Below are 15,964 nucleotides of genomic sequence, written 5' to 3' on the forward strand. Positions count from 1 at the left end.
GAAGCAAGTATCTGTCATGTACGCGGTAGAACACTGTAAAGAATACCAAGAGGCAAACACTGGAAGAATACAATTCAATTCGCTCGATTCCATCAGTATAATATTCAGAACTGGTGCCATGTGTAAATATCCCAGAGCTTTTAAAAACATTGAACGAGGGAACTATACATTGTATGTCGTCCTCAGAAAACAACACGACAACCATTTTGCATTTCTATGATACTTTCCCTGGAGAGAGCTCGTAGCACATTATAAACAATCAGAACCTCATAATAGCTTGTCATGGAGTATGACAGCTCTTTAAGTGAGGTGGGTTTAGCCCCGACTCTGCCTAATTATCTCTCTCCCAGGTGAATGGTTTGAGGCCAGGGATTTAGGTGGTAGCCTGAAGCTCATATAGTCCTCAGATCAAAGGCCAGCAAACAGCTCAGTTAGGGAGAGATTTGCAGGGAGAAGGAGGCTTCCCACAGGAGATCCAGGGTCTTAGGGAAGATGCTGAAGGGACAGTCTCTGCACCAGCTATTTGGAAGGCCTTGCTGGCAAATAACTGCTTTGTTAGCAGAGAGCAAACCCGCAATGTGGGAGAGGCAAATAAAAGTACCTGGTGTTATTGGACTGTTCTTGTTTTGAAAAACAAACCCATCCCTGAAGAAAGGAACTGGAATTCTGCTGCTGTTGGGAGCTTTATATTTGATGCACTGGCCAGTGAGTAGGCCCCACTGTCTTACTGACCTCTGTCTGGTAACAGTTCAGTATTACTCCTATTTTACATGTTGGTTATCTGAGCAAAGACACCCCTCCCCCTTTTGGCCAGGTCCCCAGCTGGTGTAAATTTTAACTCCTCTGATTTCAGATGAGCTACAGCATTTCACCTATTTTGAGGATCTGGCCCAGAAAGAGGTTAAGTGATTTGCCCAAGGTCATCCAGGAAGTCTGTGGCAGAATGGGGAATGGAGCCTAGATCTTCAGAACCCCAGCACCATGTTTTAATGACAGGCCTGTTCCACAGAAGAAGGTACAGTAATTTTGGTGGGTGAGGTTGGGAATCCTATACAGCAGTCTGTGATATTTCATTCCCTTTGGGAGGAAAAAACAAAACAAAATATTTTTATTTTGTTCTAGACGCTCATTGCCAGTTCTCCTCTGCTTGTTTACGTATCACTTCCTTAGCACGGCTCCTTAATGCAAAATACGTTTAGAGGATTTTCAACTGAACGACAGCATGAGCAAACCTCCAGCTGTGCTAACCTTTAACAGCATTTCTGACAACCTGGCCAATGACCGCACAAAACAGCGGGCCCAGCTTATTTCACACTGGAACGGCCAGAGTCAATATTTTGGCACAGAGAATACTGGCACCTTCATTTTGCATATATGAAAATATGCTTTTGACCTGTGCCTGTGGTGATTTCAGATCAGCGTAGCGACCACAGGTAGAACTGCATCCACCACAAATGTGAGTCAGGTGTTCCAGCTGGGAGTTTACAAATTGCCATTGATTGCATTACACAACAGCAGGACTAGTTAAATTAGACCTTCTCCTAAAAGTGTCACGCTACCGTGGCTTACATGCATCAGCTTTCCATATTATTGAGCCCAACTTTCAGACAATTATGTGAAAGACTAACTAGAATCAAACTTTAACAACAGTGAGACTCATGCTAACACGCAACCAAGTCCGTCAGCCCAGACACAGTGTAGAGGCTCACAGTTTCATATCCAGAGGTCATAGGTTCGATTCCCACAGACCACCCAACTAAGGATGGTGTTACAAATCATGGCCCCTATGGGGAGCTGAACTGTCAGGGATCTCTGAAGCTTAGGACAATAATCCAGATTTAATACACTGAAGTTAAGCAGTTTTACGTTCAATTTCAGCCCCCGCAATGATGCAGCAAGATGGAAATTTGACCTACTGTTGTGCTCTGACCAGATCTCTGCGAGTTTCTGGGTTTCACTTTGATACAGCAAAATCTTGTGAAGGAAGTGAAACATTTTACAATTTTTTTTCCCCATGTAAAATTGTATGCATGACTGTTCTGAAAATTTCACAAACTTACTGGCAAAGGGTTTTCTTTCAGCTTGTGAAATAAACCATTATTTTCAGAAAAAAATTGAGAGAGAATTGCTTTTGGTTTTGACTGGTGAGAATTGCCTATGACTAATAGTAAAAACTTTCAAAACTACATTGTCCAAAACCATTAATCTTTGTCATCATTACAACAACAGGACAAAAAACAATCATAAGTGACCAGTTAATAAATATTTTCATAGTTTTAGTTGTAAACCACTTTCAGCAGCAGAGAGTTACTGCTTTGTTTGGTTGGTTTTTTAACGTAAGAAGAGAGATGGCAGTGTCTCAATGAAAAACATTCGTCTAGTTCTCAGTCGTTTTGAAGAGTCTTGGGATGTTACTTTGAAAAAGTCACATTCAGGTAATTTTCTCACACCACAGGAAAGCTTGACTTTATGACCGGATACTTAAAAGCTCTGTTTTTTCAATTCCACAATTAAGGTTATCGATTACATTACCAATATTAAAACTAAAAGAATGGTTGGGGGGTGGGGAATTGAATATACTTATTGCCTTAGCACAGTTGCTTCATGTCTTGCACCTGAGAAATCAAAACAGATTTCACAGTTTCACTTTTGTTTCTAGACAATTTCATTTTCAGGTTCTCATGCACTGTCACAAGAGCAGTGGTTCTCAAACTAGGGCCGCCGCTTGTTCAGGGAAAGCCCCTGGCGGGCCAGGCCGGTTTGTTTACCTGCCGCGTTCGCAGGTTCGGCCAATCGCGGCTCCCCCTGGCCACGGTTCGCCGCTCCAGGCCGATGGGGGCTGAGGAAAGCGGCACGGGCCGAGGGATGTGCTGACCACCGCTTCCCGCAGCCCCCATTGGCCTAGAGCAGCGAACCACGGCCAGTGGGAGCCGTGATCGGCTGAACCTGCGGACGCGGCAAGTAAACAAACCGGCCTGGCCCGCCAGGGGCTTTCCCTGAACAAGCGGCGGCCCTAGTTTGAGAACCACTGCCCAAGAGTGTCATATTTGAGTTGCAAACATTGCAGGGGAAGGTTTAAGTATAAACAAATAATGGTTTTCAATGGAATTTTTTAAAAAAATCATGGAAATATTTTTTATGAAATATAAAAGTTCTAAAGTTTAAGCTATCTTTTTTTTTTAACCAGTTCTGATATCGGTTTTATTTCACCATGAAGACAAGAAGCCAGAACCTCCCACCCACCCACTCAGTCTTTTCACATCATCCTCACTCCTCCTACCATCTCTATTCCTCTCTTTCCTGTTTTCCGACCAGCTCTATCACTGGCACCATTCTTATAGCACCTATTTTGTCCCCAAATGTCTCCATCCAAGCCCTGACCTAGTCCAATCCCGCTTCACTTACAAAACAATGGCTTGAGGTGGGATAGCTGCAGAATACAAATTTGCTAAGGGTTAAATTCTGCCTCTGGCTACATGTGTGGAACTCCTATTAAACTCAAATGGAGGGTAAAATTTGACCATGAGAAGTGTCAGCAATACCAGGGTATATTTTTAAGGTATTCCGGCTAAAGGTTGTCCTACACTTGTGTTGATATCACTCAATATCAAAGCATGGTATGCTTCTTTAACTGGTGCTGATTTAAAACAGATCTCATTTGCTGATGACTCAGGTTTCAGATAGATAAACAGGTGTTTCACTACAGCTCAGATGTTTCATGGCAGTGCATCACTATTGTTCCATATCACAGTATGTAACTTTGCAAACTGATTAATGAACACCCTGGAAGAGGCTATTGACCGCTAATACCATGCTTTTCAGAAGCAATTTGGTATCACATCTCCGTGATTTAAGTAATTACTTCTTTTTTCTTAAACATTTTGATCACGCTTACAATGCTCAGAGCTGAGATAACACTTGGGCCCTGGTCTATTTGGCCATTAGTTAATTTTGATTTGTGCAATAAAAGTGTGTCTATCCAATTAAAACTTGGGTTTCTGCATTAAAGCAGAATGCTTTAGGATCCAATTTCAATCACCTTATAAGTAACTCAGAGATAAGAACCCCTAATTTCCCCCCATTGCTATATATAGCTTGCTTGTTATATCAAGTGTACTCCAATTTATTTAAAATACCAGTCTTTGGCGGCAAGCATTGTGAGTGATAGAAGTCCATGTAAGTTATTCTAGAATGCAGGTTTCTATTCCTGTTTGACCAGAAAAAGCAGCTTTGTTTCAAAGTGAGCTTTACATATCTGTCATTTTGTGCGTAAAGTGCATGTCCAAGCAATTTTAGAACCTAGAATTCTTATAAACCTTCTCTTTTCAAACTTTTAGGTTTATATTAGGTAAAACAAAATCAGTATCAACAGTTCAATTTGTAAAATAGAAATTCTCCTGCAAATAATAACTGATTCCGGACTAATAGCAGCCTAGCTCCTTTCCCTGTAATTATTTCTGATTAGAACTATTACCATTTCATACACATTTATATTACCATGAACATTAGAGAACTTAGTTATCTCACAAAAAAGTTTTAGGAAGTTAGTTTCCAAACCTCCTCACTGCTAGTAACTTGCCAATATAATTTAGTGATCTAGATTCACAGACAGCTCTGCATGTTCAATCCAGAGAAAAAGACAGTTTCAGGGTAAAAGGAATTTGGTCTGAGACTTTTGAGATCTGGGTTCAGTTTCGGTTTTCTCTCTGTAAAATAGGGCTGAAGATGATACCACTTCCTTCCTCCCAAAAGTCAACTGCCTTGCCTATTTAGGTTGTAAATTCTTCAGGGCAGGGGCCCATATGTATAGTGCAAGTGGAGTTCTGATCTTAGCTGGGGCTTCTAGATGCTACATAATACAAACAATAATCTAAGTAAATGCACCAAACAGCAACCCTGCAGGAAAATAGGTTCTTTTTTTACAGCTTGACCCTGTTCCCACTACAGTCAATGGTACAACTTCTATTTACTTCAGTGGTGCTGGCTTAGGCCTTAAGAAAACAATTGTTGTCAGACAGATTATGATCTCAGCTCCATTGCAGTATATCCTACTGACTCCAGTTATGTCTATGAAGATATAAGTAGAACATTACAAAAGTTATCAGAACCTCCTGCATGTAATGGACTTACCAGTCCTATGTCTTACAATACAACAGTTTGACAGTCAACAGTCCATGTCTTTTGCTTATCAGTGTTAGACAATACAGTGAATATGTATATAAGCAGATGTTAATTCTTTTATTTGTATAGGTCAATCAATGTTATCTTTGATGGATCAGAGCTGCCAGGAATCAGCAACTAGACAAAGAAATATTGTCATCTGTCATTGAACATTGGGCAGATAAATCAGATCCACCTGCTCTGAAGAAGTATTCCAAACTGTCAGTTTTGGGAAGAATTTAAAGGCAAAATAGATGATGAAACTGGCATTTCACCAAGTTCACATAGAGCTTATATTCCTTCCTATTCTTAAATTTCTATAAATAACATAGTGTGGCTCTCATATTCATACTTCTTACAGGCTTTGATTTTTTTTCACCGCAACAAAAATCTCTTTGTCCTTCCTTAATCTAACGTTGACCACCTTTTAAAAGTGGGGCACTTTTACAGTACAACACCAAGAATGACAAATATAGCAGTGGTCCTTCAGCTCCCTTTGTCCTCGAGTATTTTCTGCATTGTTGCTGATTTGTGAGTCACTGAGTTGAGGAATATTCTAGCGCTAGTATTCAGCCATATCAATCTGTTATCATGAAAAACCCGTAATGTAATAACTCATCACCAAAGGGGCAGTTCAGTCACACAGAATCATGCTTCAAAAATTGCTTAGCTGGCACATACATACATTTTCACAGCCTGCTTGGTTGGCTTAAATATCAAGACATTTCTTCTTCAAGCTTTCATCAAATCCTGATTGGCTGACGGTTAACCTTGAACCAACAGTGGCTTGTTTGGAAGTTATTATGTTTAAGTCGATGAAAATAATACCTTGTATTATTAACAGAGAGCCCATAAAACCTTCATTTACTGTCAATGCAGCAGCAATCTGACATATACATTACCCTTTAGAAATTGAAACATCACTGTGTCTACTTTGTATTGTTAATGTGAGCTGGAGGCATGCAGAGAAAATTCCTAAATAATAGGAAGTTCTTAAATATAGGCTTTCAGTTTCTTATTGTGATGTCTTGGCATTAATTGTCCAGTTCTTGGTGCCAAAGTCGACTTTAAAGTTGGCTGTTCTTTGTCAATTTCCGCTCACAATGAGTAATTACGTCTCCTGTTTTACTATTTTTTGGCATAATTCACTTCTGTAATTTTAGTTGCATTTTAACATGTCCGGAAAAATATACACAAAATCCCAACACTCCCTATCATGCATTACTTGCTGGACTAAGGGCCATGTAACGGTGTAACTGCCTTGTTCTGCATTTGTGGATGTACAAGCCTATCAGCTGACACGTGGTTGATCTAACAGTAAGATTGTCCCCAGCACTTCTTTCTTCACAGGAAGGTCGAGTAGAGACCTTAAGTCTGATTAGGTCATCCAACTCAAAATTCAGATGCAGATGGAAGCCACTGAAATCCTGGGAAAATCTGAGTCTGGATCAGAACTTTCTGAATCCAGACCATCTCCGATATATAGCAACCATCTTCAGCAAAATGCTGGGAACTAGAAGGGTCAAGGTCCTTTTGTACAGTGCCTAGCACAATGGGGTCCTGATCCATGATTACGGCTCCTAGGTGTGTGGTAATATAAATAATAAAATAAATAATAACAATTAATAATAATATTTTTAAATGTTCAGCTCCAGGAGGGGAGCAACTAGGAAAATAAAAGTTTCAACAGCTTCAGTTTATATCTCCCGAATTTGAGTAGGATGTGTCTGTTCATGTTATGTTACCTTTACTTTTCTTTTCCACCCTACCATTCTTGGTCTTTTTGGGGCAGAGACTGTCTCTTACTGTGTGTTTAGACAGCAGCTAGCACAATGGGGCCTTGATCCTGGTCAGGGCCTCTGGGTACTACTGCAACACAAATAAATAAATAATGCTGACTGCCTTTACAATCTTCCAGGAGAGCAGGAAAGGAACATTAGACTGAATACCTAAAACACAACCATGTGTGCGGCTCTCCCTTAAAAACCAATGGCAGCCTTGTCAGACTTCTGGGGTGAAATCCTGGCCCCACTGAAGTCAATAGCAAAACTCCCACTGATTTCATGGGGCCAGGACTTCCCCTCTGGTATTATTTTAACTTTCATCATCTGTAGGAAGCAAGGTCTCTTTCGCTGTGTTTTCCCATTAGACCATTATGCCAAAGGATTGTAACCAACCAGCCTAGCCTGCTCTGTCTGTGCTTATACGTTATCCTCTGACAGTAAAAAGGCAGGCTATTTCCTCAAGAACCTTACAAAAATAATTCTATGGAAGAAAAGATTACTGGGGTAAGTAAATATTTAAAGAGGAAATTACCGGTGAAGGCAGAAATAAAAGGGAACATGGCCTTGAAACAGTTCCCGTTAAATGTCTAAAAGCAGTTAACCTTCAGCAGGGCTCAGACTTTCAGCTTCCGCGGCGGCTGTCACTCTAGGGGGCTTGTGCATGGCGTGTGTATAGCTTTCAAGGACAGCTTGATTTCTGGCACCTCTGGATAAGTTGGAAATTGTAATTGCAGTCACAGCGAGTTTCTGTGCCTGGAAGTGACAGGCAAACAGGTTCCTCTTCAAAGTGGTTACACTTAAAGTATGTGTAAAGTGGGAGGGCAAGAGGGACGGCACAAAAGGGGATCTGCAATCAAGAGCTTGGGTTTTTTCTTCCTTCTAATAACTTAGCATCACAGGGTGAACACAACAGTGTTTGGAGGTTGTCGGAAGCATAGTCGTGCTGGGCAGACTGCTGTGGTGTTGCTTCTCATTAGTAGGCACTCTTTTGGGGACCACTAAAGCCAATTTAAAAGAAAGATGCATGTATAGAAGGTGGAAGAGAAAGACAAAGGAAAATGGCAAACCATTATGGAAACTCCTAATCTATTCATTAAGCTGCCCTTTAAAATGGGACTCAGTATTCAATGCTGCTGCATTTCGTGTGCAAGAAAAGCGTTAGCTGTACGTGAGGCAGGCAGCAAACTGCACTACAAAGTGGGACATCCAATTACAGTAATGTCGCAATGCTTTTCCAGATGGGCAGGGACTGGCAGAGTGGCTGAGGTGATGCTTTCAACATTTACCAAGAAGACGAGCTAGTTTCCTGAGGCGAATCTAGAAATGTGCTGCGATCTTTGCCCAGGATCCAGGAATGGTGTTGGGAACAAATCATGATTCAGAAGGATGCAACAGAGACACCATTTCTTTCCACTACCAGCTATGTAGTAATACAGGCTATGATCCTTCAAGGATGTTGATATGAGAGGACCAGGGGCCTCATCAGTGAGGGTCCCTGTGAGCACATGGGGCTGCCCATATGGAGCTCCTTAAAGGATTAGGATGATAGAATGGTTGGCAAGGGACAGTGCTGAGAATCCAAACTCTTAAACCTGCTTCACAATCCAGCGCAAATACCGAAAAAAGCAGAAAGGCTCTATCTGCATCTCCAAAGTGCTTGTCACACTATTATCTAGCCACTCTGGAAGGAGCACAGAAAATGGTGTGATTTGTCCAGAAAGGCCACGCAATCCTCTTGCATGGAATAATAGTTGAAGTCTGAGAGCTTCTCTCACTGTAGGCTTTTGAATGCCACTTTATTTCACCATCTCTATTTCGGCAGGTGATTATTCACTTCAGACTTGTGAAGCGAATACCCATTCAGCAATGAACAGTGCACATTCACAGCATGCCTTACAAAACAGAGCAGTTTGCCTTTGCCATAAAAGGTGCCTACGTTTTCAGAGAAACCTCTTCTCTTTCATTTTGCAGTTAAAGCAGCAGATTGGAGGCCTTATTAATATCGTTCTTTAGACTGGACAAACCTTCATCTTTCCTCTCGCATTATCATCAACACCCCCACCCCCCACCACCACCACAACCCCTCACCCTTATGCAGCTTTAATGTATTTGCCACATACTTGGTAGACGTGGTAGTTGCTAAATCACTGGATAATTTTATTTACTATCTTTACATATTGCTTAACATATCTCCTGGTCACTGCTGGCCGGCCATTCCTAGGGATCACAGGGAAAAACAATAAGTCTGGCTGAAGTCAAGAAGCTCCCTAGATCTTAATTATAAAGTCATAAAACAGACTCCCTTTGCAGTTCTCTTACCATGAAACAAATGAGGATGGAAAATGAATTTCCAATCATAAATCCCAAACCCTTCAGTTTAATTTTTCCCAAGTTAACTTGTTCATGTAGCTAAGCAGCACTTTGCCTTCTATTATTAGCTTCTAGCCCAATATCAGCTGACCAGCATCAGTCAAACTGTCTTCATCTCAATGAGCTTGGGGACTCCCAAGAATCTCTGTGTATGCAGACTTCAGCTTGCAGCTTCTAATTATTTCCTAACAGATAATGGAATGCTTAAGTTCAGCGAGGTTAGATTAAACTTGTAAATGGATCAACCACCTGGATAAAATCATAGCTCGCGAGATCACCTCCCGGAAACACCGAGTTTATTGTTGATGAGATCAAGGGTCCACTTGATTGCCTGTTTCACTGTGACAAACTATTATAATATTTTTAGCATCACAGAAGGTCTATTATGCTTTCTAATTGCAGCATAACTTGGGAGCCCATAATAACCCTAGTTTTACTTATCTCTTTGCCTTGTTGTAAAGCCACCTGATTGGGCCAAAGACTGTACATGGCTTGTTAGGAATTCATGAGGGCATCAAATTAATTTGAGGTGGGGGAAGCAGTTTGCGCAGCCTGGAAATTATAGACTGCTGCTTAAATGTTGTTGACCCAGCCAGCAGGGGGAGTCCTCCCCTGCCTACGCTCGATAATTGTCCTCTCCTCCTGCATATCCGTACCCAGGACCCTTATGTTCTCTTACTGCTGCCAACTTTTGGCTAATGGGGGGAGTTTGGTTCCCTCCTATTGCCTCCTGGGCCTTCAGGATACATCAGCTACTTTCCCCCAACTTCTCCTTTCAGATAAACCAGCTGCAAGAGACATTGCTCCATCAATTCCAGTGGTGATCTGCTGCAGATGAAATGTGGTCTTCCAACCAGAGAGAAGGAACAATACCATGTGACTCAGGCAAGTAATCATATGCTGTGAATAGCTGAAATGAACCACAGACTTCACTACCTTCACAACTAAGTGCAGAACTCCTCAACCTAGTCTTCCCACAACAGTAGCAACTACCTCCACGAAGGAGAGAAATATGGAAGTTCACACATAGATTTAATTCCCACAGCCTCCTGTTGAGGAGGGAGATGTATAGGCCACTTAATGGAATTTTCAATGCTTTATTCAGCATTGGAAGATGCTTTCGACTACGGTGCTAGGTGGAAGAAAAAGACGGAAAGAACTGTACCAGGAATGTGTAAAGAAAACAAGGAAAATACTATCTTCTGTGCTTCTTTGAAGAAATATTCCAAATTAGGGATGTAGTTTGGTAAGACACTCAGTATTGCCTGACAGGAGGAGCGGGTTGTCTATGCCACGTGCTAACATGATGCATTTATACCATTATAGGCATTATGGATCCATTAGCAGGTGTTCAAGGGTGCTGAAATGACAGCCTAGTTGCCAAATTGCCGTGCCTTATTCTCTTTTAGTGCAACATTTAGCAGAATCTCAACTGCTCATAAAGCATTCTCTGACTTGCTTTCTGTCGACATTAAAAGTTTTAACAAGAACCAATGGGCCCTACTGCTAATCTCTCGGTCTTGTATGGGATGCTGGATCTTTTCTGTACATCATTCATGCCACTCAAATGGTTAGATGACCTAAGACATACCATTGTGTATATGAATCGAAATGGATTTTATGATGGGTTCTTCTCATTACATACACTCTCAGACAGCAATGCTAAACTTATCAGTTTTAAGTGCAAGGTACAAGGACACATATCATGATGTATGAAATAATTCCTCACAAGAGGCACAGTTATACTGCATGCTTGCAGAAGATTGAAGGCTAAGTGCTTTTAACTAACCAAGCCGTTGGGAATGTCTGTAAAAATGCTTTTCCAGAACAACATAATTGCTTTGACTTAAAGTTTTGTCATGTTATTGGGGTGCAACAGTTTGACAACATTGTTATGCCAATAAAAAGCTCAGTGTAGACAGAGTTATACTGGTATAAAGATGCTTTATATCAGTATAGCTTATTTTGCTCCATCAAACTGGAATAAGATCAACTGACATAAGCACTTTTATATTGGCTCAACTGAATCTACACTAACAATAATAATAAACCTAGCTGTTATATATAGTTTTTATCAATATCTCAAAGTACTAGGCTGGCCTGATGAAAGTGGCAAAACTTTTAAGTGTAGGCAAGACCTAACTCTCTTATATAAATACATTTTAAAAAAAAAGCAACAAGTGAGTTCAGGATTGGGTTCCTGTTTATTTCAAAACACAGAAGATGTAGGGGGAAAAAAATCTCTGCCAACAGATCACAATAAAATGGGCACTGGTAGTTTCTTCTAAAGAATGAGATTGACTCTGCTGCCACCAATAATTATCCCTAGTTATAGAAGGTCCTCAGGGATACATGTGGTCTTTGTGACCCCAGGGTTATAGCAGCATCTATTGAAGGGTGTCATGTTAAGCTAATGCTCTCTCCATCGTGCTGTTCCTTGTCACTCTAATGACTCCAACAGAGCTACAGCTGGCAATCTGGGCCAGAGTTTTCAGATGTGTTAGAACTAAGATGACTCATCTTTAAATTTTCTCCACTTTGTGACCACTGGGAGATGCGGGGGAGAAACCGGCTTCTAAGGGACCGTAATTTGAAGTGGGACTGAGCCTAACATGACTGCTTTTGATACATGCTACTGTTATAACTTTCTAGAAGGGTAAGGAGACAGCCCTTATTTCTGAGCAATGTATCAAATGTTATGACGTATACACTGAAGGCAGTGGTCCGGTGAATAAAGCATTACTCTGGGTTATGCCTGGCTCTGATACTGAACTGCTGGGTGATCTCAGACAAGTCACTTCCCCTCCCAGTGCCCAGTACCCCCATCTTTATGTGCCCTCCTTTCTGAGGTGCTTTGAGATCAAGGGATGACAGGCATTATGTATGCACTATTATATATGATTGTTTTCTTATTTTATAACTTATCAACAGACAGGGCCAGATACTCAGCTGGTGTCAACTACATAGCTCCACTGATGTGACGGACGCTGTGCCAAATTTACACTAGCTGAGGTTTTGGCCCACAGAGTTGAATTCTGCCATTAAGTAGAGAGGCTCAGCTCCCACTGAATGGCCCTTCGTTCTTTGCACATTTATTTCACAGGGAGGCTTGACTATGATGCATCAGGACCCTAATGTTTCAGATATCTATAGTTATTACTACTCACTTAGAAGACAGACAGTGACTTTGCCCATTAAATAAACATTCAATCCTCCTTAGAAACAGCCAGTGGAGGAGGGCTATCAGAGCAGAAGTCAACTTGGCCTACTTTGGCTTACTTCTTTGTTTGTGAACAACGATTATTGATGTCATCAGCATGAACTGTGCAATGCTCTGAACAGCGTTGAAAATACCTTGATCTCAGTGTAAGCCTGAGAGTTCACACATGGTAATTTGTCTGAAATAGCTGAAGCTGTAATTGTACATTTCTGCTGGTTTATCAATGACAGAGTAGACTACATAATGGGAGCACAGTTTCCATTTGGTTTCTGCTATCATTAATGCTAATCAAGTTACACACACACACACAACCTTAGAAATGCAAAAGTCTTCAGTAATTTCCCAGTTAAAAAGAGGAATTTTATAATTTAGGGCTTGCCAAAAACAAGAAGAAAACTCATCTGGACTGTCAAAATATTGTCACTGCATGAGACACACATGTTCATAATGACAGTGACCTTTTCGCTTAAAACTGAGCTGAAAATTGCACTTACGGACTTTGTGAATATAAAACTTATTTATAAAAATATGATCCCAACCTCTCACTAACAACACTCTAGATCGGGGGTTCTCAAATTTCATTCCACTGCGACCCCCTTCTGAGAACAAAAATTACTACAAGACCCCAGGAGGGGGCATTGAAACCTGAGCCCGCCCAAGCCCCACCACCCCAGGTAGGGAGGGTCAAAGCCTGAGTCCCACTACCCCTGGGGGCAGGGGCAAAGCCAAAGCCAAAAGGCTTGAGCCACAGGCAGAAGGCCTGTAACCTGAGCCCCACCGCCAGGCTTCAGCTTTAAACCTGGGCCCCAGCAAGTCTAAGCCAGCCCTGGTGACCCCATTAAAACTGGGTTGCAACCCACTTTGGAGTCCCAACCCACAGCTTGAGAACCCTTGCTCTAGATTATTAAAACTGACGGGCTAATAAAAATCCAATATACTTTTTCTCACTTTCCCCCGTTTACACGTGGTTGGTTATTGCAGCTCTTGGACCCTCCTTGCCTGGTGTGGAGGATGTTAGAGCAGCCAGGGGCCTACTCCGACTTCTGCCACTGGGGACCTCATGCCAGCTGTTTCACCACTCACCCTTTACACACATGCCCTACCCCCTAAGGGAGCCGGGTAGACAGCGCTCCAGCGGAGACTACCTCCACTGGTGTATACCTGCCTGCCTGCACTGGCTCCCATAGAGCATGGCTGATTTAACATGTCTGATGTTCTGAGCCCTAATTTTGAAGACTGCAGGACAGAGAGGGCTGAGGATAAGTTTCCAAAATGACAGCGGGGAGGTGCGGGAGAGCCAAGGGTTGTACACTAGACCTGACTAAGTTGCTACTGGGGGTAGTGTGTTGTAGCATCAGGCTACGTCTACACTAGGAGCGGATTCCCCAGCTTGTGTGCGTATACTCGTGCTAGCTCTCAGCTAGCTAGCACAAGTATAAATAGCCATGGTAACATGGGTACTGGCAGCAGAGGCATGGCCGAGCTCTGCCCAGTACCTGCCCGCTGCTTTTAGGAGGCTTTATACTTGCTGCTGCCCATGCTACCATGATACACTGCTATCTATACACATGCTAGGTAGATACCAGCAAGCACAAATGTGTGTACATGTGCCGGGGGATCATAGCACAGACACAGGCTTAATTAAGTTTTAGGGCACCTAGAGCCCTTAGACCGGCATCCACTTAATACTGAAATAGAAAGGAATAAAAAAATAGGCAGAAAATTACCTTTACAGTTTGTGGAGATTACAGACTGATTTTTTCCCACTGTCAGCGCTAGCATATTATATATAGGCAGAGTCAGAGAGGTTGTACACCTCTTACTTACATCCATAAACTCCACATTTGCCTTGGGACCAGTCGTCTCATTAAGGATTTTAATAGCCACAGGAATCTTGACTGTTTCTCCTTCGGGAACCCAAATACCCTAGGGAAGAAAGATACAAAAATTAACTCCACACCAATTGTTAAATCTTTCTCCGTGGCTATATCTCTTTTCATGATACAACATCCAGTTCAGCAAGGAATATCAGAACTCAAAACACACAGAGTAAGTACACTGAATCATAGAAATGTAGGGCTGGAAGGGACCTCAGTTCAGCCCCCTGCACTGAGGTAGGACTAAGTAAACCTAGACCATCCCTGACAGGTGTTTGTCCAACTTGTTCTTAAAAACCTCCAGTGATGGGGATTCCATCCCACTCCCTTCAAAGCTTATTCCAGAGCTTAACTACCCTTAGAGTTACAAAAGTTTCTCCTAATATCTAACCTAAATCTCCCTTGCTGCAGATTTAGCTGATTATTACTTGTCCTACCTTCACTGGCCATGGAGAACAAACTATCCTCTTTATAACAACCCTTAACATATTTGAAGACTCTTCTCAGTTTCCCCCTCAGTCTTTTTTTCTCAGGACTAAACAGGCCCAGTGTTTTTTAACCTTTCATCATAGGGCAGGTTTTCTAAACTTTATCATTTTTGTTGCTCTCCTCTGGACTCTCTCCAATTTATCCACATCTTTCTTAAAGTGTGATGCCCAGAACTGGATGGAGTACTCCAGCTGAGGCCTCACCAATGCCAAGTACAGTGGGACAATTACCTCCCATGTCTTACATAAGACAGTCCTATTAATACACCCCAAAATGATATTAGCCTTTTTCGCACCTGCATATGTTGGCTCATAGCCAATTTGTGGTCCATTATAACTCCAAGACCCTCTTCAGAAATATTACTGCCTAGCCAGTTATTCCCCATTTTATAGTAGCGCATTTGAGTTTTCCTTCCTAAATGCAGTACTTTGCACTTGTCTTTACTGAATTTCATCTTGTTGAATTCTCTAATTTGTCAAGGTTGTTTTGAAAGCTAATCCTGTCCTCCAAAGTGCTTGCAACCCTTCCCAGCTTGGTGTCATCCGCAAATTTTATAAACACATTCTCCAAGCCATTATCCAAGTCATTAATGAAAATATTGAATAGGACCAGACCCAGGACAGACCCCTGCAAGACCCCCCGCTAGATATATCCTTCCTATTGGAAATTCAAAGACAAAACTGCAGAATGGAAAAGTTTTAGTGTAAATGAACCTTCTTGACATGAAAACTCCATTTCTGCCCAGTAATGTCAGCATGTCCATAACACACAGAACTATCCATGTTCCTTTGCTCGGCCTTGCTTCCAAGCAGTGGTGTAGTTAGGAATGGCAATTTGGGTAGGGCTCAACTTACAGTGAATGGGTACCAGCAGCAGAGAGCTTGTCTGGGTTCCTTTTTGGCTTTAGCACCCTGGGTCCCATTTCCTATCGCAACTACCCAGTGTAAGGCATTGTTTGCCACATTGCCCATGTTCCTTTCTGTCCCATAGCTGCAGACACCTGGCTCTGACCTCTGTTGCTCCTGCCTGCGTGTCTCTGCCCCACTTCCACAAGGAGCCTGTAT

At 42.0% G+C, this 15,964-nt stretch overlaps 1 protein-coding gene across 1 annotated transcript in view; it reads right to left on the reverse strand.

The window, feature by feature from the left end:
* Positions 1 to 15,964, reverse strand: part of ERBB4 (erb-b2 receptor tyrosine kinase 4) — a 589,315-nt gene that overhangs the window by 146,064 nt on the left and 427,287 nt on the right. The window contains exon 20 of the mRNA XM_077829473.1: positions 14,362 to 14,460. Within this exon, the coding sequence (XP_077685599.1) occupies positions 14,362 to 14,460 (99 nt within the window). The remainder of the gene's footprint in view (positions 1 to 14,361; positions 14,461 to 15,964) is intronic.

This window comes from Eretmochelys imbricata, chromosome 11, assembly GCF_965152235.1.
Source record: "Eretmochelys imbricata isolate rEreImb1 chromosome 11, rEreImb1.hap1, whole genome shotgun sequence".
Lineage (NCBI taxonomy): Eukaryota > Metazoa > Chordata > Testudines > Cheloniidae > Eretmochelys > Eretmochelys imbricata.